Raw genomic sequence first — 24,917 nt, forward strand, 5'->3', positions numbered from 1 at the left:
GCCCGGGCCCTTGGGCTCCGGGGGGATGCTGCAAGCAGGGCTGCTTTCCGGGTGGGGAGCTGGGGGCAGCCGTGGCCACGCTGCTCCCATCCACGCTCCCTGTCCCCGGGGCAGGCACCGGCCTTTGGGGCGATGCTGTTGCTCTCACCCAGAGACCCGGCTCCTGGACGGAGCCGTTTGCCTGCATGACGGCAGGTTGAACCAGGGAGGCCAGGCTTTAGGGATGGACTTCATGGGTTTGGGAGGGCTAGAAATAGAAATAGAAATAGAAATAATGGTTTTGGTGTAAGAAATGCTCCTCCCCACCGTGTCTGCGGTGCCTGCAGGACCACTAGTCCCGGCAGCAAGGGTTAAGCCAGGGTATCTGTGGTGGTTCGCAGCTGCGTTTTGTTCTTCTTGGCTTTGTTCTGTGCCTGCACAGCCCAGCGCACCAAAGTGAGGGGGGGCCATGGCTGCCCTCTGCCCGTGCCCGCCGCGGGGCCTGAGCTCCATCCCCCTCGCCGCAGCGCTGCCGCCTCCCGGGATGGGTCCCGTCAGCCCTGGGGAGGTGCAGGATGCTCTGCCCTTGCCTCACCGTCCCCGTGCCCTGCTCCCTTGGTCCCTCCGTGCTGGTACAGCCCCAGCCCGGGCCGGCTAAAATCCACCTCCGAGCAGAAGCTGTGGGATCCCACGTGCTTTCCAGGGAGCAGAGCCCGGCACCCCAAACATGGGCGCCAGTGGAGACGGCCACCAGCCCTGGGGATGGGGGACCACGGGCAGCTGGCGCGGGCTGCCCTGCTCGCCCAGCCGTGGCTGCTGGGTGCCCGGTGGAGGGTCCCGGCCGTGCCGATGGCCCCCACGCCCCTCGCCAGCGCCGGGAGGGCTGAGCAGGGGGCGCGGGGTCCAGCAGCTGGTGTTCGAGCCGGGGAGAAAAGCAGGTTGCTGGGAAACATCCCTCTTGAGCTCCGATAAAAATAGCTCCGTCTTCAAGGCGAGAGGACGGGCTGCGCTGCCGGCGGCGTGTGGGATGCGCTCGCACCCGCCGGGGCTGCAGGGGACGGGACGGGCCGGCCTGGCCCCACAGGGTCTGCACCCCCAGACCCCCGGCCCCGCACCTCTGCCGGGACGTGGTGCGGGGGGGGGCGGTGGTGCAAGGGCTTGGGGGGTGCCCCGGCGTTGCCCAGCGCTGCCCTCCTTCAGCCCCGAATCGGGCTTGGAAATGGGTGAACAGGAATCGGGACTGAGCGGGGAAGGTGGGGGGGGGTCTCCATCCCCTCACCCCGCTCCCCCTGCCCCTTTGGCTCATCTCTTTGGGTTTGTACTCAGGAGGAGGGGGGACGGGGAGCAGGGGGGGAAGCCCAGCGGGTCCGAGCCCCGACGGTGCGGGGGTGGGGGGGGTTCCCTGTGAGGGCTTTGCTGAGCCGCAGCCGGGCTGGGTGGGTCGGGGGGGGGACCAGCCTTTCCTGAGGTATGAAGACCCTCTCTCCCTTCCCGGCGGCTTCGGACGGGCTCAGTCCTCTCCCCAGCATCGCCATGAGGACGGTGCCTCTCCCCTGGGGTGCAGGGTGGGGGGGTCAGGGCTTCACCCCCTCCTTCTTGGGCAGGATTTGAATTTGGTGCCCAGGGGGGATTCTCACCCCCGGCAGCCAAACTCCTCCGGCACGCAGCTGCGGGGGGAGACGGACCCCGTCCCGCTTCCCCTGCCACCTTCCGTGTTTGGGGCACGCGTTTCGGCCCCAAGGACCGAGGCTGGCCCCGACGGGGGTCCCCAAGGGACGCAGCCAGTGGCGGTGCAATGGCAGGACGTGCACCCCGGTCCCCGGGGTGGCCGGGGGGCTGCAGGGAGGCCCCAGCACGGCAGGAGAGCCTGCTCGGGAGGTGGCGAGGATGCTGCGGGGCCGATCATTCACAGCTTCCCTCGCCCCGATTGGCTCCGCGGCGCCGAGCGCAGCCGGGCCCCGCCGCAGGAGGAGACTCCGTGGCCATAAAAGCAGGCTGGGAACCGGCGGGCGGCGAGTCCGGTGGGCACCCCGGGCACCACCGCGGGGCCACCAGCCGGCGTGGCCTTGCCACCACCGCCACCGCCGATGACCGGCTCAGCCTGACGCCCGCGGAGGGACACCCACCACCCACCACCCACCACCCATCCTGACTTGGTGAAGCGGGCGCTCGGCAGGACAGGGAGCAGCGGCAGGTAGGGCTGCCGGGGTCGCCGTCCCGCTCCCATCGCGCGGGCGCAGCTGGGGCGTCGCTCCCGCTCACCAAAGAGTGACTCTATTTAAAAACACCCCTCGTGCCTCCGTGCCGAGAGCGGCTCACGGATGGGGCGGTTGCGTTATTTTGAGGGGCTCCTGCCTGGCCGCGGGTGCTCCTCTTGTCCCTCGAGCGGTTTCGTAGCCCACAAACCGCTGTCCAGAGCTTCGCTGGGGTTCATTTCGATGCCGATGCCACGTCTGCCACGCTCACGGTGGGGACAACCCGGGGGTCGGAGGGGCAAAGGGAGCAGGGGGAGAGGACAGGGGGAGGTTTGTGTCTCCCCACCCTTGGCTCGAGCAGCAGCGGCGGGCGCAGTACTGGGTTTTGCTGCCATTCTGTTCCAAAAGTCATCAGCTTTTTTTTTGAAAAGCCTTGTCCTGAAGGAGTTTCCAGGTCATTTTAAAAGGTGAGGCAAGGAACGGCTGGAAAGTGATTCTTCTTCTCCACCAGAAATCTCTGCAGGGTCCTAACCTGCCGGAGCTAGACCTGTGTGGGAGGAGAGACCTGCTCAGCCCGGGAGAGCTGTTCACATCCCTCACTAGAAATAATCACAGGTTAATTGTAACGGGGGATCGGTCTCTGCGCCGCCTGCACACACAGCCCTGATTCCCCGTCCCCCCTTGGGCCGCCGAGTCTGTAACGCACCCCGGGGTGCATGGGCACAGCTCGGCGCTTTTCCACGCACGAGCAAATCCTGGGCGCTGAAAACTCGAGTGGAAATGGGACAGGGGAGGAGGGGACCCCGGCAGATGCCCGACACAGGTAGGACACGCTGAGGGTGGCCGTGGCGGCCGGGACCCACCGCTGGCATTGCCGGATGCTGCCATGATCCTGTGGCGTTTCTGCAGGAGGGACGGCTCTGGAGCCTCGGGGCTCTTCCAGGTAAGACGGGACTGGGCTCTACCTCTGCTTTTCTTCTTCCTCCCTTTGTGTGCCGCTTCTTTTCGCTTTTGTCCAAAGCCCTTTGTTTTTCTCCCCTTTTCCTGCCCCAGTTTTGCCAGTCCCTCCTCTCCCCCGCAGCGGGAGCAGGCAGAGCGCTGCAGGGGCATCTGTGCTCTGCCTGGACAAGGTACGTTTGCAGGGGGGTGTCCCAGGGTGCCCGGGCACGGAGGGTCCTTGGCCCCGCTGTGCCCCAGAGAGCTGCAGCTCCCCCGAGTGCCGCGAAGTCCCCGATTCTTTGGCTGCAGCAGGGCACGGGGCTGTCGGCAGCGGAGGAGCACGGCAGGGGCAAGGGAGGGGAAGCGGGTGGGAAAAGGAGGGGGGAAAAAGGGTCCCAGTGGGGCCGCTGGGAAGCAGCCGGCGGTTGTTCTTGGGAGCTTCGTTCCCCTCGGTGCCGCAGCTGGCACCTACCTGCACGACTGGTGAGTCCTCGCTCGGCGGTGCCGTCTCGGCGGCAGCGGGGCAAGAAGGGATCGTCGCTGCGTCTCGGCGGTGAAGGCTGCCTGAGGTCCCGCCGCGCCCGTGCCCATCCTGGGCATCTGCCTGCCCTGGTGCCGCTGCTCTGCCGGGGCGAGTCGGGGCCGCGCACCGAGGGCTGCACGGAGCCGGTGCACGGCGCAGCCGAGGAATGCAGACGGCTTAACACACGATGGTGCAGATAATTCAAATTAAATTTTAATCTAGCATGAATTAATACTGTGGCATTAACATTTCTTCATCAGTACCAATTACAGTACATTAGCAGATACTGCTGGAGAATACAATAGTCTCTAATATGCGTCATTAATGTGTAACCGATCCCTCTGGGTCATGCCTTTCCACCCCAGATAAAAGCAGCCAAGGAGGCAGGGGGGGTGCTTGCCGCCAGCGCACCCCTTTGGGGTCGGCTCTCGCTCCTGGGGCCGTCGTGGCCCCGGTGGCACCGCGGTCCCGTGGCACTGCAGCTGGGGCCAGCGCCGGCCCCTCCAGCCTCGCCCGGGGGGTTCTGGAGCGGTGCCGGGCGCCGCTGCCGGCACAGCCCCTCTCCCGGCCGTCGCACGGCGTGTTCAGCCCTCCCCGGCCTCGTCCGCGGAGGTGAGCGGCTCTGGCACGGCTCCCAGCAGGCTGAAGGACGGTGATGGCGGCTCGCAGGTAGGCTTGCACCTGAAATCTGGCTTTTTCTCCCTCCCTCCTGCACCACCAGCCGAGCAGAAGCGGCGGTGGGAGGGAGGGGAGCCGGGGCTGCCCCAGCATGGGGTGCAGCACCTGGGGTGAGCCTGTACCAGGTGATGGCATCCCCCCATCCCCTTCTGCCGGCGGCTCCGATCGCGGTGCTTTTCTTACCCAAGGCCAAGGAGGAGAGCCGGTGATTCATCCCCTCCGCGCCGTGCAAACGTGGCGATCGCAATATTGCAGAGAAACTCAACGCTAAAGAAAAAAAAGGGGCTTTTCTTTCCAACAGTACGGAAGGAGCGATGGAGGGGATGGGGTGGGGTGGGGTGGGATAGGATGGTGGTCCGTGCCCTGGGGACCTCCTGGCCGCGGCTCAGGGCTTGCACCAAGGACCGGGCTGCAGCTGGGGTAAGGGATCGCATCCTGTGCCATCCCTGCGGGTCATTCCTGTCCCCTTCTTTCCCTGCCCTGGGACCCAGGAGCAGCTCCCGGAGGCGAGCCACGGGCACAGGACCCGGCACACGTCCCCAGGAGCAGCCGTGCAGGTGTCGGCGGTCGGCGCCCCGCGCCGAGGGTGCCGGCGGGGCGGCGATGGGCTCCCCGGAGCTGGCGCGGGGAAGGTGACGGGCTCCGTGCTGTCTCGCCCTCCCCAGGCAGCGGCGGCGGGGTGAGATGGCGTGGCAGGCGCTGGTCCTCGCGCTCTGCCTCTCCCTGGCCGTGGCGGCATCCGCCGACTGCGCGACCCAGTGCTCCCTCTGCACGGCCCAGACCCGCAGCGCCGAGACCAGCGTCCGGCCCCTGGTGAGTGCCGGCCCCACGCAGCCGTTACCGGGGGGGGGGGGGGGGGGGGGGGGTCACAGCAGCAGGGGTGTCGCGGGTGCTGATGCAGAGCTGGGTGCTGCCGGGGTGGTGGTCGTGGGCACCCCAGGGTGCTGGGAGCGTGGAAGCTTCGGCTCCTCGCTGAGCTTTGCAGCACGGTGGGTGCAGAGCACCAGGCTTGGGGCGGGAGCACCCATGGGTGGGGTGGGAGGAAGGCGGGGGGGGGGGTCACCCCAAGCGGCGGGGTGATGTCGGTGGGTGCCCTGCGGCCGCTGTCTTGCAGGCATGCCTGCGGGAGTGCCAGGGCTCCTCGCCACCCGGCCCCGAGTGGGAGACGTGCAGGAAGGCGCTGGTTCTCCTGGCCCCGCTGGTGGCCCTGGCCGAAGGGACAGACCCGTCCCCTCAGGAGGCGGAGGACGAGGCAGAGCCGGAGCCAGAGCTGGGTCCCGGGGAGCTGCCACCAGCACCGGCCAAGCGCTACGGGGGCTTCATGAAGAAGATGGCCAAGGGGAAGCTGCTCTCCCTGCTGCGCGAGAACGCCCACAGCAAGGGCGGCCTCAGCAAGAAGTTTGGGGGCTTTGGCCACAAGCCGGGGGAGCGGGTGGCCCCCGAGGACTACCCAGGGCTGGGGCCGGTGGGTGACGGGGGCGAGGAGCCCACGGGTGCCGGGGTCGAGGGGCAGGAGCTGGCAGAGCTGCACAAGCGTTACGGTGGCTTCATGCGCCGGATCCGGCCCAAACTCAAGTGGGACAATCAGAAGCGCTACGGGGGCTTCCTGCGGCGGCAGTTCAAGGTGACCACGCGGTCGGACGAGGACCCCAGCGCCTACTCAGGGGAGGTCTCGGACCTATAGAGCCGGGCACGGGGCGGGCGGCACCGCAGTCCCCGCGCTGCCGGCCCGGACTGCGCCGTCACCCCAGCTCTATCCCCTGCCCAGCCCGGCGTGGCCTTCGTCATCCCTTCCTCATCCCCCCAGTGGACCATGGGTCCCCGTCCCCAGCTGTCCCTCTCTGGTTCACCCGCCCATCCCTTAGGGACCCCGTGCATCAAGGGGACAGTGCCACCCCTCCGGCTGCGGGTCCAACCCCTGGGCTCCCCGGGGCGAATTGAGGGGGGACACACGCATCCTCCACCCTCCTGCAGCTGCAGAAGCGCAGCAGGGTCTGGAAACCATCGCAGCTGATACACGGGGCAATGGCCTCCGAGCACCGGGAAGGATGAGCCGGCGCGGGATGAGGCTCTCGGGGCTGGGAGACGCCCAAGCAGCCAGCACGGCCACGGGGAAGGCAGCCGGGCAGAGCTTGCACCGCGGCACTGTCACCAGGGCAGGCAGCCGGTTGAGCATAACCCCGACTCCCCTTCCCGAGCCGTTCGCCGCGTCCCACCGTGTCCCACCCGTCCCAGCGCCCGCCTGGTCCCCCTGGGCTTCCCCTTCCGAGAATGACCCCCGGAGGCAGGGTCAGACCCGCACCCCTGCTCCCCTCGCAGCCAATAAAAGGCAGATGCCAACGAAGCCAAAGCTGTGCCGGGTGCCGAGCATCGGCTTCGCCCACGGTCCGGGGCTCCGCAGCATGAGGGGGACCACGCACCCCAAGCCGGGGCCTGGGGGGGGGGTGTTTGGGGCCATGGGTGCAAGCTGCAAGACCCGCGGGCAGCAGCGGTGGTACCCTCCCCACGCCGTGGGGGCCAAAGGGGATGTGGGACCCCATGCACCCCATTGCTGCTGCCCCGGGGGAGGCAGGGCCCCCCCAGCCAAGCAAGGGCAGGGCAGGGATGCTCACCCTGGCCTGGGTGCACACAGGGTGCTGGCGGGGGAACCTCTGCTCACCCCCCGCAGCACCCATGGGAGGCTCCCTGGGGACTCCCAGCGGCTGCCCCAGCCGGGAAGGCGCAGCGGTGCCGCGGGCAGTGGCCGAGCTGTCCCCTTCCCGCTGGCGCTTTGAGGACGGCGCGACCCCGCCGGCAGCAGCTCAGTGCCGAGAAAGCCCAGCCCAGCCCAGCCAGCAAATTCCCTTTTGAACTTCTCCTGCGTAGCCTCACCCTCCACGTCGTTTGTCACCACGGGAAGCCTCACGCCACCGTTTCCTGGCCCCGGCGAGACGCAGCTCGTGTGCCAGACGCGGCCGAGCCACCAGCTCCGGGGTGGGAAAGCGGGGAGGGATCCTGCAGATCCCCTGCAGGACTGACTGCCGGGGAAATAAATCCTCCTCCCGCCGCCCCCGTGCCCCCTCTCCCTCCCCCTGCCCACTCCCAAAGGTGTTTGAAGATCTTTTTAACCCAGGAAGACTAAGTGCAGAGCACTGGCACGCTCAGCTGACCCCCAGCACAGGCTGCAGCGAGCACCCAGCCTGCCCGCACCCCAGGGGGAGCACCCCGGCTCCAGCTCCCCTCCCGTGGAAGGGGGCACCCGAAGGCGCAGCAGGGCTGCGTGGGGTCTGGTCTGTCCTCCCCTCCCTCACGCTGCCCCGAGGGACCAGCGCCATAGCCCCCAGCCCAGTCTCAACCTCCTCCTGCTGCCGTCATCTTCCTCCTCTTCCTCTCTCCCTCTGCGGGGCCGTGCAGGATGAGCCCCCCGCCTTCCTCCTGGCTGCAGGACACGCTGACCCCCGCCCCACCACGCACCCCCCGGGCAGATGATGGGGTGACGGCCCCGAGCATGGGGACATGCTGATGTGCAGGAGCAGCACAGGACTTCTCACTTTTATTATAAAAATATCTTGCAAGCAAAAAGAAAAAAAAAAAAGACAAAAATAGTCTGTACAAGCAGTCGCATTGTTCTCAAAGCATCACCAGACCCCCCCAGCTCCCCCCCAGCAGCCGGGGGGGGCCAGCCCCATGCACGCCCACTGCTGCAAGGCCACCCGGGTGCTGCGGGACCCAACGCAGGGCGGTGGCCCCGTGCGGTGTCCCAGGGAGGGGGCACATGGAAGACACTTGTCCCCAGGGGTGGGCTGGGGGGAGCCTGGGGCAGGGGGGCGGGGGTCACGTTAAGTCTCTTTTAAACTCTACGGCGTTTAGGGGGTCTTTACTGAGGCCTCAGTCTTAATTTTGCACATCTTACTCTAGTGTTAAGTACACAGCAGTACACCCACGTACGACACAAAACATCGGGGTTTAGCTCTAAAAATTAACAGTTACATGTCAAACAGTCAAAACATGTTACACGGTACCTGCGGGGAGCTCCCGGGGGGAGCCGGGCTGGCGGGGGCCCCTGCAGCCCGGCCGGCGCGGAGCTGCACGCTTTGTACAAGCCTGGGGCAGCGCTGGTGGGTCCCGGTGTGGGGCAAGGCTGTGCGGAGGAGGAGGAGGAGGAGGATGCTCGGTGCCAGGGAGCCGTTCCGGAGCCGCCCTGGGCAGCGGGACGGGGGAAAGCCCGCAGCAGGGGGGCTCGGCTCGCCGGCCTTCCCAGCCTTGGTGCGAGACCGAGGTCCCGCAGAAGGGACACTTGGGAAGAGAGAGGCAGACGCTTCGGTCTTTCCTTTAAAGCCAGAGTTTGCTTTCCAGACGCTGGCGGCAGAGACCCCCAGAAGGCAGCACGGGGGCTCCAGCCTGTCCCTGCGGGGTCGGGGCGGCTGTGGGAAGCCGTGTGAGCCTGGCCGGGCAGCGGCATCCCCGTGGGAGCCAGCGTGGAGGCACTGTCCCCGTCCCCTCAGCCTGGCTGGAGCTTCCCAAAGAGCCACTGCTCCGCTGGCTTAACCCACTTGTGGGCAAAGCCAGCGCACGGAGGCCGAGTGGCTCCCGTGGCTGCGGGGGGATCCCGAAGGGATGGAGCCGGCAGCCCCAGGGCCAAGCTGCCTCCAAAAATCAGGTCTCTGGATGGGAGCTGACCCCCACAGTAACACGGGCTGCGTTTCCACCCCAAAACACGGGTACCGCAGCGCATCTTCGCATCGCGCTCAGTGCTTCCAAGAAAATCCTCCCGGGGAGGAGCAGGGCGGTTCCCCATGGGACGGGGGGGTCCCGGCAGCTGCTGCAGCCCTGCTCACTTCCTCGGGATCTGGACGCTGGCGTACTCGGAGCTGGCCTCCTCGGGGTGTGGGGCCGGCCGCCTGGGTGCCTTACTGAGGTGCACCATGTCCAGGTCGGCGTAGGTGAGGTTGTCGTTGCCGGCGGGCGCCCGGCTGGTCTGGATGGAGGCATACTCCGACTGCTGGCTCATCTCCACCATCCGGCGGATGGTCTTCCTCTCTTTCTCGAAGTTCAGGTCCGCATAGGTCAGGTTGTTGGGGTCGGATTCCTGTGCAAGACACCGAGAGTTCCTCCTCTGGCAGGACAAGCGAGGAGCCACCCGTGCCCACCCCATGCATCAACCCAAAGCCCCACGCTGAAGTCAACGCCGCTGCAGCTCAACCTGGAACGGCTTGGTCTGCGCTTGCACAGGGGAAACGATGCCAGCAACCGGCTGGGACGATCCCACGGCAATGCCTTACCCCGTGCCACACCTTCAAATCACCAGCCACCGCCGCCACTGACGGGCTTCAGAGCCACCACCGCGATTCAAGAGCCACCGCTGCAGTCGCCCCGTCACCCCGTCCTGGTAGGGGTGGGCAGGGGCCAGTCTGCCCAGCGATGCCCACGCGGGAGCTGGCAGAGGCTGGGTGGGATGGACAGATTGCTGCTGATCACGACTTTGCTCGTAACTGTGTTACGAAATGCCAAAATAACTCCACAAATAGCCTGGCTGGCTATCGCACAGCTGGTTCTCCAGGCAGCACGAACCCAGACTTTCCTGGGAGGAGGAGGAGGAGGAGGAGAGGGGGCGAAGGCAGAAAAGATGCTGGGAAGTAGCTACCCCATCCCTGGGGCAGCTTGCCTTCCCTCTCCAGCCACAGTGTGGAGACACTGAGATGTCTCACAGGGGAACCACCACCCTCCGCTGGAGATGCCGAGATGTTTCATGCAGCAACCACCACCCTCCGCTCCCACATCTGGTGCTCTCCCTCCCCGGGTCCCGGCGTTAAGCGACGCACCTGGGTAGTGGCCTCGCTGCTCTTCTCCGGCTCATGTAACCTGAAAGGGGGAACAAACCAAGTCAGATCGAGTGCTCTGTATGCCTCTTCCCTAGTGATGCAGCAGCTGGGGGGTTCAGATGCAAAACAAGGTCCCTGCAGCAGCCCCGAGCAGGATGAGACCTCACCAAGCGAGCGTTTGCTCGCGTGCTGATCCGGCTACATCTCTGCAGGCTGGACGCTCGGCTCCCACCCGCTCGTTCGGCCTCACCAAAAGCCAAACGTTTGGGTACGAGATCACCACGGGGGCAGGACCGCAACCAGGGAGATCAGCAGAGCCTGCGCTCCTGCCTTCCCTTTCACAGCAAGCTTTTGGGCATCCAGCTCCGTACCAATCCCTGGGGACCCCGTCTGCAGGCTGGAGGCGTCCAGCTCAGAGAGCCTGCGGGTTACTCGGTGACTAGAGGAGATCGGCACTTACCTAGCAGATGGTGAGCTTTTACCTGCCGGAAGAGAAATAGTTTAGGAAAGAAATAGTTCAGGAAACAACAGAACCCCCCCTCCAGCTTCTCCAGGCACGCAGAGACTGCCGCAAGAGCAGACACACATCTCTTCCCAGAGGCGAGTGGCTGCGGTTTTCTGGAGCTTCGCTCCATTTCCTGCAGGACCGTTCCCTCCTGGCAGAGGGCAGGAGGGTGTCAGATGGTTCAGGCACAAGGAATAACGAGCACATTTGACCCTGCTCCTGGCAGGCATCGGCACCAGGCAGCGGTTTCTCTGCAGCCCGCGAACGACCTGGTCAGCTCTGCTCCGACCTCCCCTTTAGGCAGGAGCTGCAGCAGCACGGCCGTGAATTCAGCCGTGAATTCAGCATCCAAGCACTGATGCTCGAGAGAGAGGGAGAAGGGGGTCGGGAGCAGCTGCTTTTCCCTGCCGTGCACTTGGTTTCCTTACCCTTGCTCTGCTTTGCCCGGATGAGGTAAAGAATTGCAACCACCAGCAGTACCAGCACCGTGCAGACCACTCCCACCACGATATAGATGACAAAATTGCCTGAAACGTGAATGAAAAAGGTCACCACGGGCCTGAAAACGCTGGTACCGACCGAGTCCCTGCAGCCTTACAGTTGGGGTTGGCCTGGTGATGCCTGAAGCACGGAGGACGACAGCTCAGAACCTGCCAGCATCACACCCCCCAGCCCCCCAACATGGAGATTTTGTGTCTTTGAACCAGATTCTGGTGGGACTTTGAGCTCTCTCAGGGGGGTGACATCCTAAAGCCTCCCTGGCAGGGACCGCATCCCAGCAGCTCTCACGCACCGTTATCTGACAGGGACCGGTCGCTCAGCCCCTCCCTGGCTGGGACAGCGATCCACAGGGTGGCCGTCTTGTTGACAGGGTCCTGGCCATCGTGCACCACCCGGCAGGTGAACGTGGACCCGTTCTTCTCCTCCGTCGCTTTGACCTCCACCAGGCTCCTCAGCTCAAACAAGCCCCGGGGGGTCTTCACCAGCTGGGAGGTGTTCTCCACCTTCATCTCCCTCCCGTTCTCCAGCCAGGTGACGGCCACGTCTTCCGGGTAAAACCCCTGCACGCGGCAGGTGAAGTTCACGGTCTTGTTCACCTCAACGGGGCTCGGCAGGTCCACACGGACGCTGGGGGAGACTGGGAAGAGAAGCAGCGCCTGGTGGCCGGCGTCCCCCGGTTCTGCTGCCCGCGGGGTGCCCTGTCCCTGCCCCAGGACCCCCAGCCCCACGGGAGCCGGACACCCCGAGCGCCGGTCCCCACGCAGCCCTCACCTCGCAGGGCTTTGCTGAGCTGGTACTTCCCCCTCATCGGGGCCGGCAGCGTGGCGTGCTGCACCTCGCAGACGAGCTGCGAGCGGACGTCGTCCTCCTGCAGCAGCACCGTCACGGTGCTGGACATGTTGTAGGAGGAGTTCGTCCGCACAGGGGTGATCTGGGGCTGCAGAGCCGAGATCTGGTGATCGTCCTTGAGCCATTTCACGCCGATATCTTTGGGGTAGAACCCTCCAGCCGTGCAGGTGAAAGACACCGCTTGCCTCAGCCCCGCTCTGCGGTCGGGCCCGGACACGACCGGGGGGGTGGGTTTGGCTGCGGGGAGAAGCATGGGGCCATCAGACCGGGCTCTGCCACCCGCGCCCGGCCCCGGGGCTGCAGGGAGCGGGGTCTCCCGCAGGGGCACGGATGCATCCTGGGACCGGCCCCCAAGTCCCCCTTCCCCGTGCCCGCTCACCCCGAGCAGAGCCCACCGGGCTAGGATGGGCTGGGCTGTGCCGGGGGCTGCACCCAGCAGGGCTGGTTCCCACCAGGAGCTGCTCTGGGAGCCCCACTCACCGTGCACCAACACCTCTGTGCCCTTTCCACGCTGAAAGACCACATCACCCTGCAGCGATTTGTCGAACTTGACGCAGTAATAGGTGCCGGCATCCTCGACGTGAACATCCCCGATGCGGATGCTGAAGTTCGTGTCGGACCCACCCACTACCCTCGTCACGCGGGGCAAGGAGCTCTTCTGCTCATAGACGGTCTCGTTCCCGCTGCCCCAGCCCTTCAGCCACTTCACGGCACCAGTGGGACCACCTCCGGATGTGGTGCAGGTCAGGGTGAGCGTCTCCCCCACTTTCACCAGCACCTTGTCCTGGGGCTGCCGCAGCTCGAAGGCCTGACCCATCTGGGCACCCACACCTGGGGAAAAAACAGACCGAGTCTCATCCGGCACCGCGCACCCAGCCCGGCTCCCCGCCTGCCCTCCCCGCCTGCGAGACGGGCTGAGCGCACACCTCTGGGTAGCGGGGACCACGGGCGACGGGGCTGTGCCAGCACTGGGGAGCCCAGGGGAGAGGCTGCGGTTACGGCAGCGGGCAGGGACCTCTGCCTGCAGGTGTTGGCAGCGGAGCCAGCCGGAGCTTTCCTAGATGACCGCGTGTCATGCTCCGTCCAGCTAAAACGTCAAGCAAATCCCAGCTGCCTGCGCCTGCCGGCACGCCGTGCCGCCTCCCGCGGCTGCTTGGCTTTGTCAGGCAGGAGAAAACAAGGGCACAAAATACAAGGCACTCCAAAAAGCGAGCTCCCCTCGCAGCTGCAGACACGATACCACGTTTTCTGCATTGAAACTCTCCCATGTCTGCATTGAATCCAAGCCCGCATTCGTTCCAGCGGAGCACAGCCATTAGCCAAAGCTGGTGCCAGTCAGGCAGACGCCATCCCTGCCTGCCATGGACAGAGGAGAGCAGTCCCCTTCGAAGCGGCTCAATAAAGAGGCTCCCTAATCCAGCTGACCGCGTTGCGCCTCACCCCACAATCAGAAAGCCGCCGTCCCAAGTGCCCCCTCACCTACGCGCCCATGGGTGCCAACACACCTTCCCGCATGCACGGCCAGGCAGGGAGAAAGTCCCAAAGTCTCCAGGAAAATCGCAGGGGCTCCACTCTTCTGCAGGCAGGCAAAACCAAAATCCACCTTGGGTGGATCCGCAGCCAGAGCCGGCAGTGACAGCGGTTCCGAGCTCGCTGCCGGTGCCCCAGGAGCCAGCCGGCTCAGCCCCGCGGGAACCGGCGCTGCTGCTCCCCGCTCCCTAAAAACAGCTGGAGCAGCAGAGACAGCCGCCCCGTCGCCTACACGGCTCCTCGAGAGGTTGATTTTGGCAACGCTTGCCATGCCAATATAGTTATTGTGACTGAATCGAATGAGATTTCGATACAGGTCATTGCTGAAAGGAACATTTTTAAGCAACGCGGGAGAAAGGTGGGAGAACAACTTCAATCCGCCCGCTGATGGCGGGGGCCGGGTACTGCCGCGTGCTGCGATCCCGGAGCTGGCAAGCGGCACGCAGAACCGGTGCCGTGGTCGTGCAGAGACCACGGTGTTTGAGCAGGTAACTCCTGCTGCAGCCGAGCAGCGTTGGGAGCGTACGGACCAGCCTCGTCGGCTGCAGGGCTGCAGCTGCATCCCACATCTTTCGCACCAAAAAAACCCAGGGCAGCAGCAACAAGACTGCCTTCGGTGCCCCGCAGCCCCCCCCAGGACGGGGCTAAATCCTTGGCTGGACGCTCCCAAGAGGAGCTGCTGTAGGACGAGCTGCTCTGACCCCTCCAGATCACGGCCGGCTCCCACAGAGCCCGGAGAGGATTTTTGGCAGCTGTTAACCCCTTCTGACTTCCAGCGGTATTTGATGTACCCGCAGATGTTCTCACTGCCTGTGCAATTACTCGATCTCAATGATCAGAGTTACCAGGAGCACAGTTTCTCCAGATTCCTCAAGGTAAAGGCTTTTTGCCCAGGGCAGTAGCCCACTGCATCCCCAGCACAGGCTGATGCTCGCAGCTGAAACCTTCGGCCCTCGGTGTTTCCCTCTGAGGCCACATCAAGGCTAACGCAGTAGCGGCGCTCGACACAGAGACAAGTTTGTCCCAGAGGGATGGAAAGAGGGGGGGGAAAGAGGGGTGGAAACCTGCTTTGTGTCACATCCGAGCGGGTCATTCAGGCCGAGCCTCCGTCTTCTACCTGAGCAGCAGCAATCTGGCCTTCTGCAAGGTGAGCCCGTGTTTCTCAGGTGACACCCGAATCCGGGGGAGCAGCCGCGGAGCAGAGCCCCTGCCCTCAGCGGGGGCTGGTGCACCCCCGGTGCAGAGCACGGGGCACCCGCAGCCGGCTCCGCTGCCGCGGCATCGCCTGAGCTTCTCCACTGTCCGCTGCCCCCAGACCTTTTGCAAGCGGTGGTTGAGAAACGCGTAGAGGAAGTTTAAAAGCACAGAAGCATCATCTGCCTCTCATCGTCCACCTCTTGCCAAGCCCCTCCATGGGCACACGACGCGGGCGGGGGACTGGGCTGCTCTGGGCACAGGGACCGGCACCCCCAGCCACCCACCCACCCACCGCACAGACCCCCCCGGCCCCTTTGCATGCCATGGGTGGCCATGTGGCTAATCGCTCGCTCCACCGAGTTGGGCAAACAGAGCCCACGTTGCCTCACCACTCGTTAGCGGGTGGCATTGCAACACAGCCAGGGCTGTGGGTAGCGGGCGGCCGGGCACCAGGCCCTCGCTGCACCCCACGATGAACACGTTGCTCCCTGCTCCCCTCCGCAATCCTGCATAAAAGAGACTTCTACAGGGTGGTGACCCCCCCCCACATCCCCTCGAGGATTCCCCACGCCGGGGACAGCTGCCGTCCCCACACATCCGAGCCCAGCCCAGCCTGCGGCGAGCCCAGCACTTCCTCTTCATCCTCCCTCTCTCCATCTGTCCATCTCCCCACGAGGCACGCGCCATGCCAGAGCCGAGAGCGCCGGGGAAAGCGCCCGGTTTGAGGTCCCAGAGCTGACCCCAACACCAGAGCGCGGTCGGGGCGAGCAGCACGGGCATCGCTCAACCCCAAAGCGCGTCTCTTGGTTGCAGCGGTGGGGTCTCGGAGCAACAGCCGCAAAAGCACCGGGCGGTTAAACTGAGCGTGGCTGGGTCGTAGCTCACCGCGGCCTCGGCGCAAGGCTCCTGCCTTCCTGGGGTCACAGGGGTTTACCTTCGCAGGCAGCAGGGCTGCCTCCGAGAGCCCGCGTTCGCAGCCGGGCCGTGGATGGTCTGCGTCCATCTCGCACCGCTGAGCCCACCTCACCTCCTCGCCGGGCAGCAGCGTGCGAACGCCCTGCCTGCTCCCTGCGCCGAGGGGTTTGCGGGCAGGGTGCGTGCTGTTGTCCGGTGACAGGCTGCCAGAGGTGACAGGGCTGCCGCCGCGCGGGGCTTTTCCGATGACGGTGCTGCTGCTCCCAACCGGGGAACAAAGGGCTTCGTGCTGCCGCCAGTGCCACGGGCCAGGAGGCTTCGCCGGCGGCTCTCAGTCCCTCGGTCATTGCCGAAAACACCGCGTGGGTCTAGGTAGCCTCTCAGATAGGACTAAAATGCGGCTTTTGGGTGTTTTTCCATGTGTTCTGTTGTGAGCCACTATGCTACTTTAGAGACTTTCACACACAGCTCTGCTCAGCCAGCGCTCTCTCAGAGCGCCCTGTTCGGGGTTTGCAGGCGATCTATACGTGAGCTTCAGCCACGATGTGCCCACGTTAACGCCACGCCGCGTTAAGGAGACCCGCTCACGCCTCCCGGCCGAGGAGCACGAGTCCCCATCAGACCACCCGACTTCGCCACCTGCGCCCAGCAGCCCTACGCCGGGACCAACCCGACCCGCCGCGCGCCCAGAAACACCTTCAAACTCCAGCAGTGGCGTGCAGAGCGATGCCCCAGCCCCCCTGTGGTGGGAAAACACAAAGGGGAAGTTGATAGAAAACCCCAGAATATGCAAGTTAGAAAATGCAAAGTTTCCACTGAAGCTCCTTTCCTCCCTTCCCCCGAATGCAGCTTCTCCTTGCACCCAGAAGATGCCTCTCCTCCTTCCCCTTTCTGGGTGCTTGCCCGGAGGAGCAGCAGGGCCAGGAGCCCGGCCGAGCCCCCTCCCAGCAGGTATTTGCCAGCAGCACGTGCGAGCCCCGTACGCTCACGACGTGCTCGTGCACCAGGAGCAGGATGCGGGGGGGTCTTTGTGCTGCAAACACACGGGACTCGCCACGATTTCTCACTGCAAGCACGGGTTCGGTGCAAACCTGCTTCCCACCTGCGCATTCACAGTGCCACCCGATGACGCTATTTTCTTAGACTTAGATTTCAAACCACCCAGAGCCGGAGTGCAATCCTTTCGCCACCAAGATCAAGGAGAGTTTAGGCATTCTGCCCCTGTCATCTGCTCTGTCCTACCCCCCAGGATCAGCAAAGGGTTTTAGAGCCCTAAAAATCACCACCTGACAGTTCCCACGTGGGTGGGAGCACCCTCGCAACGCGGACCTAGAGCACTTCCAGCCTGGAGAAGAGGCACGAGCACGGGTGTCGTGCTGCGCCTGGTCTGGCAGAGCCTCCCTCCTGTTATTCAGTTTAATTTGAGAGCAAAATAATCCCTGGCTCTCCCACTGCGGTGCAAGTTTTCTGTCTCGGTGACACATTTTTTTCCTGTATTCCACCTTTTGAAGTATCTGATACCGAACAGATTGCAAGAGGCTAGGGTTTAATTCAGGAGAGGCTGCTTGGATGCTTCCTGATAAAAATAGATTTTTTTTTTTCTTCTGAAGGAGCTGGGTAAGGAGCTCCAGGATGGCGAGGGGAGGGCTGCATGCTCCAGAAGCGACGTGCAGCTGGTCACCGGCATCCGGAGCCCCCCAGTCACTTGCTGAAGGGACGGGCCGATGGGCAAGAGAAGCCCCAAAATAATCCTGCTGGAATTTCACCTGCAGCAGGGCTGCCCGCGGGGGAAACTAACAGGTGCTGCCTATAAAAAGGGCCTGGAATCTGCAGTTCGGGCAAAGACAAGAAGAGAGACCCGGGGGTAGCTGAGGAGCACTATGCAGATCCCAGAGCGGCTCGGGGACGGTTATAGTAAAGGCTGTATCTTACATACGTGACATCAGAGGAAGCCTCGGATCACACGCAGCCATCATTTGCGAGCTTCCCTCCTACAGCATTAGCAGAAATTCAGCTTGAAAGCCAGAGCCCCACGACCAAACAGATTTCCTCTTTAGAGGCGGCTCTGGGAAGCGCAGCTGAAACCCTGTCGAGAAACGCCTGCACGGTGCAGATTTTGCAACGGGGCTTTGCAGTTTGGCTTCCCAGCATCTCGCTCCTCTTTGCCCTACAGGAAGACCTCCTGCAGGACCTTCCCTTTTCCCCTTTGCTCTGCAGAAGTGCTGTCGGAGCAGCCGCCCTTCGGCAGCGGGGAGAGCCTGGGCCAGCTCTTCTGGAGTTTAGAAGTTTGAGCCATGGCCCAGGAGGGTTCACTGCAGGGTCTCCGCTGCATGGAAAAAAAAAAAAAAAAAAGATCTGCATGCTTGCACTTGAAATCAGGGACACAAACCACCTGGCAAGCCAGGGTTTTCTGCCCCAGGACGGTTCTTCTCCTACGGCTAGCTTGGAAAAATAGGGTCCTTACTCCAAGGCCATATTTAATTAAACTCAAGAGCTTTGCTCGAGCCATTCTTTCATGGCAGGAAATCGCAGCGGTTCACTGAGAAGCTGCGCTCGCCGCCAAAGCCTTCTTGGCTTTGAGCAACCGGGAGTTTTCAGCTTGGGGCCAACACTTCTCAGTTGTGATCAGGCAACTCAAAGCAAGGAGTGTTGTGCTGAAAGCATTTGCTTTCTGCTCAAGTTTGCTCTCAACTCTCTGCCCAAGTAAAGCTTCGACGGTATACGTTTCCAGTGGGCCTGGGAGAATGTGGTTTTCCCCCACGCAGGACAGAGGTTCACCCACATGGGAGCCTGGGCTGGGCCATTTGTAGCGGGATCCGGCTGGAAGGTGTGAAATTCGGACAGACCAGGCAAAAAGCTCAGCAGCAAGATGCTCCTGAACGCGCATTGCTATTGCCCCAGGATGTTTGCACAACAAGCCCCGTCCCTCCCCGGGGGCAGACAGCACCGGGCAGGAAGGAGAGCGATTCCTTAGCAATATCACCCAAGATGAAGAGCACTGAAACAAAACATCCTAGAAAGGAAACATCCTTGAAAGCGGCAGCCACCACAGGGCTTCGTTCCTGGTGGGGCGAGAAACTTCCCACTGCTAGCGAGGGAAGGGAAACAGCCAGGGAGCAGCGCGCGCTCCGATCGTCCCTTCTCACGCTGCACCCCCAAGCTTTTATAAGGGAGCGGCGGACCCACAAGCCCCGGGGAGGGCTGGGGCGTGCGGGGGGCCAGCAGCAGGAGCCCGCGGTGACCCAGGGCCGGTGCTCGCAGCAGGGCTGGGTGGAGCAGGGTGCCTGGGAGGATGGTGCAATCCCACCGCTTCGGTGCTCAACAGTTGGGTAGAGCAGCAAGAACTGCGTATCGTCGGGGGTAAAGCAGGGGGTGGCAAGAAAAACGAGTTCCCGGCAGAGGAGGCAGGCTGCCCTCGCCGGAACCTCCCCTTGCCCGCTCTGCCATCCTCCCCATCTCCGGGCAGCCTCCGAGTGGGAATTTCGGCTGCTTGCAGAAATATGCCTCTCACATAGCTGGCAGGGGGTGCTAGCAAATGGGTGGGAACAACATGCCTCTTCACGTCCCTGCCTAATTCCCTCGTCTCGCTGGAAAAGGGAACGTCTGCCTTGAAGTTTGCTTCTAGAGGAGCAGCCGAGCACGGGCCCTGCAGGAGCCCCCCGCCCCGCTCTGCCATCGCCACGCTCTAGGTCATCTCCTCGAAAGGTCAAACCAAACGTGCGCAGCGAGACCGCGTCACGTCGCGTACGGGAGGTGTGCGGCGGAGGGGCGGCAGGGAGAAAAGAGACAAGGATGGAGGGGAAAGGGGGGGGCGGGGGGGGAATACAAAGAAAAAGCCAAAACACACCAGAACAAGCAAGGCGGGAGGAGAGCCCGTCGCAGGTCGCAGCCGTGGCTTACCTGGCCAGCCGCGCAGGGAGAGCAGCACCAGGCAGGTCAGCGGCCAGGCGGCACGGCCGGGGCCGCAGGGAAGCGGCTCCATGGTGGGCTGTTTTCTGGGAAGCAGAGATTAGAGTGGCTTCAGCGGGCGGCTCCGGCTTTGGGCTTTGCTATTTTTTTTTTTTTCTTCAAAAAAAAAAAAAGAGGAGGAAAAAAAAAAAAAGCAGAATTGCAGCTGGAGAAGGAAATCGCTCTTCTCAGCCCCAAAATGAGGAAGGAGGGCTGGGCTCCCGCCTCCCCCCGGCCGCGGGCGGAGAGCACGCAGGCACACGCGCGGCCCCGCCGCCGCCCGTGGGCGCTGACCTGGCCGGGCCCCGCGCTCGGGCTCCGCCGCCGGGCGCTGACGGGGCCGCCGCGGCGGGGCCCCGGGCGGGCGCATGCCCCGGTGCCGAGCGGAGCCGAGCGGAGCCGCGCCGCCTCCCCGCCGCCGCGCCGCCTCCCGCCGCCGTTGCCTTGGCACCGGGGCGGGATGGGGCCGGCCCCGGCTCGGAGACCCCCCCCGCCCCTCCGCCCCCCCTCCCCGAGCAGCCCCGGTTCAAGGCCGCTTCGCTGGCAGCGGGGGCGAAGCCGGCACGGAGCAAACTTGCTTTTGTAAGGTCCCCCCGGTGTGCCGCTGCCTTAAGGTGGGCTGGGGGAGACACCCCACCCCCCCCCCCGGGCCGGTGCCGGGCCCGGCTGCGAGGAGCCCCGCGGGTCGGAGCGGTGCCCGGTGCCCCGGGGCGAGCAGGAAGCACCCGCGGCAGGCGGGACGCGGGGCCGGGCTGGAGGAAGCAGCTGGGGCAGAGGAAGGATGGTTCAGTGGCCCCAGTGCTGTGCAGAGGGCGGCTGGGGTCCCCTCGCTCGCCACAGGCTTCCTGCGCCCGGGCCAGCGTGGCCACCGCGGCACGTAGCCCAGCATCCCTGGGCTGGAATGGATGGGGAAAGCACAAGGGTGCCGGGGGGACATGCAGCCTTGGGGCTCCTGGACACGCAGGACTTTTTGTGCCATCCAAGGGAGCGTGCAGGGCCAGCGGCTGAGCTGGGACGGCCGGTGGCAGGGGAACAAGCAGCGTTTTGGAGGTGCCATGTGGACAGGCCATGGGGGTCAGGCAGAGCAAGGAGGGGACTCTGGTACAGCACAGACAGTTGGAGGCGAAGGGAGACCTGCACCCCTCTCTGCAGGGGGTCCTGAGACACACCCTGGGGGCATGGGGACATCCCTGGGATGTCCCTGCAGCAGGACGGGCTTAGCAGGAGCCCACGGCGGGGGGAGGCGAGAGCCTGAGGACAAGGCAGCTGCCATGGGAGACGGGGCTGAGGGAGAGCATGGAGGAGGAGAGGGGCATCTGGATGTGAGCATCCATGGGATGCGTGTCCCTGCACTGCCCTGCTTCTCCCTGACACAAAGTCCCTCCCGGGGGGGGCACAAGGACGTGTCCTGCACCGTCTGTGCCTGCTGGATCTTCTCCTGCTCCCCGTGGGCACTTCAGCAAGGCCAGGACAGGGACCAGCTTGTTCCCCCATGTCCCATGTAGGCATAGTCACCTGCAGCCAGACACGATGCTGGCAGCTCCCACCAGGAGCTCCAGCAGGTCCCGAACCCACCCTGCTTCCCCTTCCTCCCGCCCAGGGGTGGGTTACACATACTGCTGAGCAGGGGCTTCCAGCCCCAGCACACCCAGGTAGCACCCAGCAGCACCCACCCACGCCACAGCATCCCCAGCAGCACAGATCGCACCCAACTGCTCTCCCACGCTGGGCAGGGCCCCCAGGGCCAGCACCGGGTGCCGTGCCGGGGGACCAGCTGCCGGCTCCCTCCTCCCTCCCCAGGCAGCCGCTGGGGCTGTCGGCTTTATTTAGAGCTTCGCACAAACAAACAGCAAAGATATCTGAAGGGACTTGGCACCGTCAATCTGCGCACGGCATCAGCCTGCGCACGTTCCCATCCCCGCCAGCCTCCCCCTCGGCCCCAGCTACGCCCATGCGTTGCATCCAGCCTTAATTTAGCTCACTTTGCTGCTGGGAGCCGGGACCCGGCCTCCCCAGGCATCTGCACCTCCCTCCGGGAGCCCCCCAGGCAGCTGGAGGCTGCGCTGAAGTACTGCAGCCAGTGCTACTCCTACTGCAAAATAATTTGTGGCCAGCGCTGCTCCAGGGGAGCCCGGTGCGGCCATTGTGCTTATTTCCCCTTTGCACAGCTGGCGAGCATGTGAGCCAGCGGCAGGGACCCAGAGGAGCCCTTGGGCTTGGCCTTTGGCCTCTTGCACATGCAGCATGGAAATAAATAATCGCTTCGCCCAGAGATGGGACATGGGGATCAGCAGTGGATTGTGGAAACCTTGCAGCTGCACCGCCACGGGCAGGGCATCCCACCCGGCCCGAGGCCGGGAGCCCGCACGGCCAGGGCAAGCGGGTGCCCAGCGAGAGGGAAGGCGCTGGGGACGCGCTGCAGCCATTCACAGCCGCTTTCCTGGTTATTTTTAACCAGAAGCACAGTTCCTGGAGGCCTGGCTGACTTCAGCCTGTCTGGGCTGTTCTCCTGCTCGGCGTTGAAGGTTCAGACAACCTGTTTTGAGGCGATTACAAAGCGGAGACAGCCCGTACGCAAGCAGCCGCTGCAGAGCGCTTGGGAAGGAAAGTTAAGAGCTTAAAAAAGCTCTGCAAGAGAAGGTACCGCGGCAGAGCAGATGGTGCAGTATGAGCTTCTCAGGAAGAGCTGCTATTGCTCCCCATTAGGAAGCATATGGGCAGGCTCAGCTGCCTCCCCTCCTGCCCACAGCCCCTCCGCTCGGCGTCGCGGGCACCCGCGCGAACACGGGGGGGTTTGGAGGGGCCACCCTGGGAGAACAGCCCCTGCCCCGCGGGCTGGCAATGAACCCGGGGGAGAGGAACGCTCCGCTCCTTCGCACGCCCAACGCTCGAGACCGACCGAGAGTGCAGCATTTTGGGAGGCGCAACGCCATCATTAGTAGCTTCCTCCTGCACCAGACGCCCACGGCGAGCAGGAGCCTGCTGCACCGTTTGGCAGGGCGGGCAGCGCTGCCAGACTCCCTGTGCTGCCAGCGGGCAGCCGGGCTGCGCTCGCTCTCGCGGCATCTTCATGCTTCAGCTCAAAACCACTGCTCCCCCCACGGATTATTTCGGAGCCCGGGTCTCCCTGGCCCCGGGAGCCACGCAGCAGCCAGCACGGGGGACCGGGACGGCATTTCAGGAGAGCTTTTCAAGAATAGGTTGATTTTCACAGCTTTGAGGCACAGCGAGGGACTTGCAGCACGCCGACAGCACCGTTTTGGGGAAGGCATGTGCTCCGGCCGGTCTGTGCCAGGCTCACCCACCCTCGTGGGTCTGGGTGCTGGAGGGAGGCTGGGCCCAGCAGGGCTCTGCTCCCCTTCCCGGGGCGAAGGCTCCGGCCAGAGCCGTCACTGCTGCCAGCAGGGACCAGGGCCCCAATGTGCTTTTGCATTTCCCCATTTTCAGCCAGGCAGCTCTGCGTGGGCAGCAGGACCGGCTGCGCAAGTGGCTTCCTCCCCAGGAGGGGGGGGGGGGTCCTTTCCCACACAGGGACCCCCAGCCGGGGCAGCAGCACCCCATCTCTGGGAGGGGTGCAAAGAGACCCTCTCATCTGAGCCCAGCAGCATCCAAGGGGGGCAATTACAGCCTCACCAGGACGATCCCAGCCGAGAGCCTTGCAGCACTGGTTTTGCCCGGACTGCTCTTTCATCCCTTAACCAGCAGCCTGTCTGATCCCCTCCCAGCACCAATGGCCCACAGGGACAGCGGTGGCTCACTCCGCTGGAAAGGGGATTCACAGGCGATGGAGGTGGGAGAGGTTTCGGTTCCTGCCCTGCAGTGCCAAACCCGGGCCTGTTAAGGAGCCACGTTTCACTCGTGTGGGAGGTGGCCGCAGTTCTTTCCCTGCCCAGGACTTTCCCCCGAGGATCCCCACTCCCCAGCCCCGCACCGGCGTGGCACGGTGCGGTGGGAAGGTTACCCATGGGCTGACCAACCAGCCACATCACACCGGGACACAGCCCCTGGAGGGCCTGTGGGCTCAGTTCAGCCTCAAAACCCAAACCAGCAGGGAAAGCTTAGAGCTAAACATAGGAAAAACCCCAATACTTTGCACATCAGCCTGGAAAACACCCTAAAACCAGCATCCAGCAGTGCTGTTTTGGGGCCGCAGGTACAGAACCATGCCCGAGCAGCCAGCACCCATGGGAGCCATCCACGATAAACCCATATAACACACCCAAATAACGCACCGCACGGCCCCACCGAGGCACTCAGGGTTGCGGGGACTCGCTGGCCCGGGGAAGCTCAGAGCCACCCAGTCGCATCCTGGCCCCGTCCCAGCGCCCCGACAGACGCGTAGCTCACCGCAACAAAACTGAGCGTGCGACCACATCAGAGCACCGAGCCCAGCCCCAGCACCCACGTGAGGTCTGCCCTGCCGCACGCAAGCCAGCGTAGCCTCCCCGCACTGGGGAGCGACACGTGCACGGGGCTGCGCACGCTCACCCCGTCTGTCCTCCAGCTCCAAAGCCAAATTTCAAGACCCTTCCAGCCCACGAGCCAGGCAGATGCATCCTACAGCCCTCCTGCCTCTCCCCACCACCCCTCCTGCCTCTCCCCACCACCCCTCCTGCCTCTCCCCACCACCCCTCCTGCCTCTCCCCACCACCCCTCCTGCCTCTCCCCACCACCCCTCCTGCCTCTCCCCACCACCCCTCCTGCTTCGGAGTCAGCACCCTCACAGGGCTTTTAGCTGGGAGGAAAAAAACCCACACAAATATCTTCTAAAGTAGGTAGTAGCACCAATTACACTGCTGATATTTAGGGCTTCCAGCACAACAAATGGAGCTTCAGCTTCATTAGGTACCATGCCAATTTAATCCAAGACATCCAGTACAGAAGGAGCTTAAATTAGTTTATCTGATGTTAACGTCTAACAAGCAATATGTTAACACGAGGATGGAAAGAAGCGACCCGCAGCCCGCTTGCAAGGAGCGGCACGCAGGGGCGGCCGAGCCAGACCGTGACCCCGGGGAAGGCAGCAGGAACACCCCAGCCCTGCAAACACTGATGTAAGAAATTGGGGTGTGCACCATACCTGTCTGCTCCCCGCATTGCTCCTGCTGCAGCACCCACCACCACAAGCACCCTGAAGCTGGAGAGGGGACACCCAGCCACCCTCTTATGTGGGAGAGGCCCCGGGGGGGTAATGAGCTGCAGGTGCTTCGTTAAGGCTGCGATTGCCGGAAGAAAGGCAGGGGTGGGCTTTGCCCCTTCCCTTTTGCGGGGGCTCACAGGAGCTGTTTGTAATTGCTTTGGTCAAGCTTTTCTCGTGTGATTTAGGGCTGAGCTGAGACATCTCAGGTCCTCGTCTG

At 64.1% G+C, this 24,917-nt stretch overlaps 2 protein-coding genes across 2 annotated transcripts; one reads left to right on the plus strand and one right to left on the minus strand.

Moving 5' to 3' along the window:
* Positions 1 to 4,825: 4,825 nt before the first annotated feature.
* On the plus strand, positions 4,826 to 6,604 carry PDYN (prodynorphin). Its single transcript, XM_075517154.1, has 2 exons — positions 4,826 to 5,127; positions 5,429 to 6,604. The coding sequence occupies exons 1-2, from the start codon at positions 4,999 to 5,001 to the stop codon at positions 5,996 to 5,998; spliced, it is 699 nt and encodes a 232-aa protein (XP_075373269.1). The 5' UTR covers positions 4,826 to 4,998; the 3' UTR covers positions 5,999 to 6,604.
* Positions 6,605 to 7,833: 1,229 nt separating this feature from the next.
* Positions 7,834 to 19,873, minus strand: LOC142416959 (tyrosine-protein phosphatase non-receptor type substrate 1-like). Its single transcript, XM_075517153.1, has 9 exons — positions 19,855 to 19,873; positions 19,513 to 19,607; positions 12,451 to 12,801; positions 11,893 to 12,207; positions 11,414 to 11,758; positions 11,049 to 11,147; positions 10,576 to 10,597; positions 10,116 to 10,155; positions 7,834 to 9,382 (listed from the first exon to the last, which is right to left on the minus strand). Exons 2-9 carry the CDS (start codon positions 19,592 to 19,594, stop codon positions 9,128 to 9,130), a joined length of 1,509 nt encoding a protein of 502 aa, XP_075373268.1. The 5' UTR covers positions 19,595 to 19,607; positions 19,855 to 19,873; the 3' UTR covers positions 7,834 to 9,127.
* Between the last annotated feature and the right edge of the window lie 5,044 nt (positions 19,874 to 24,917).

This window comes from Mycteria americana, chromosome 14 (genome assembly GCF_035582795.1).
Source record: "Mycteria americana isolate JAX WOST 10 ecotype Jacksonville Zoo and Gardens chromosome 14, USCA_MyAme_1.0, whole genome shotgun sequence".
Classification (NCBI taxonomy): Eukaryota; Metazoa; Chordata; class Aves; order Ciconiiformes; family Ciconiidae; genus Mycteria; species Mycteria americana.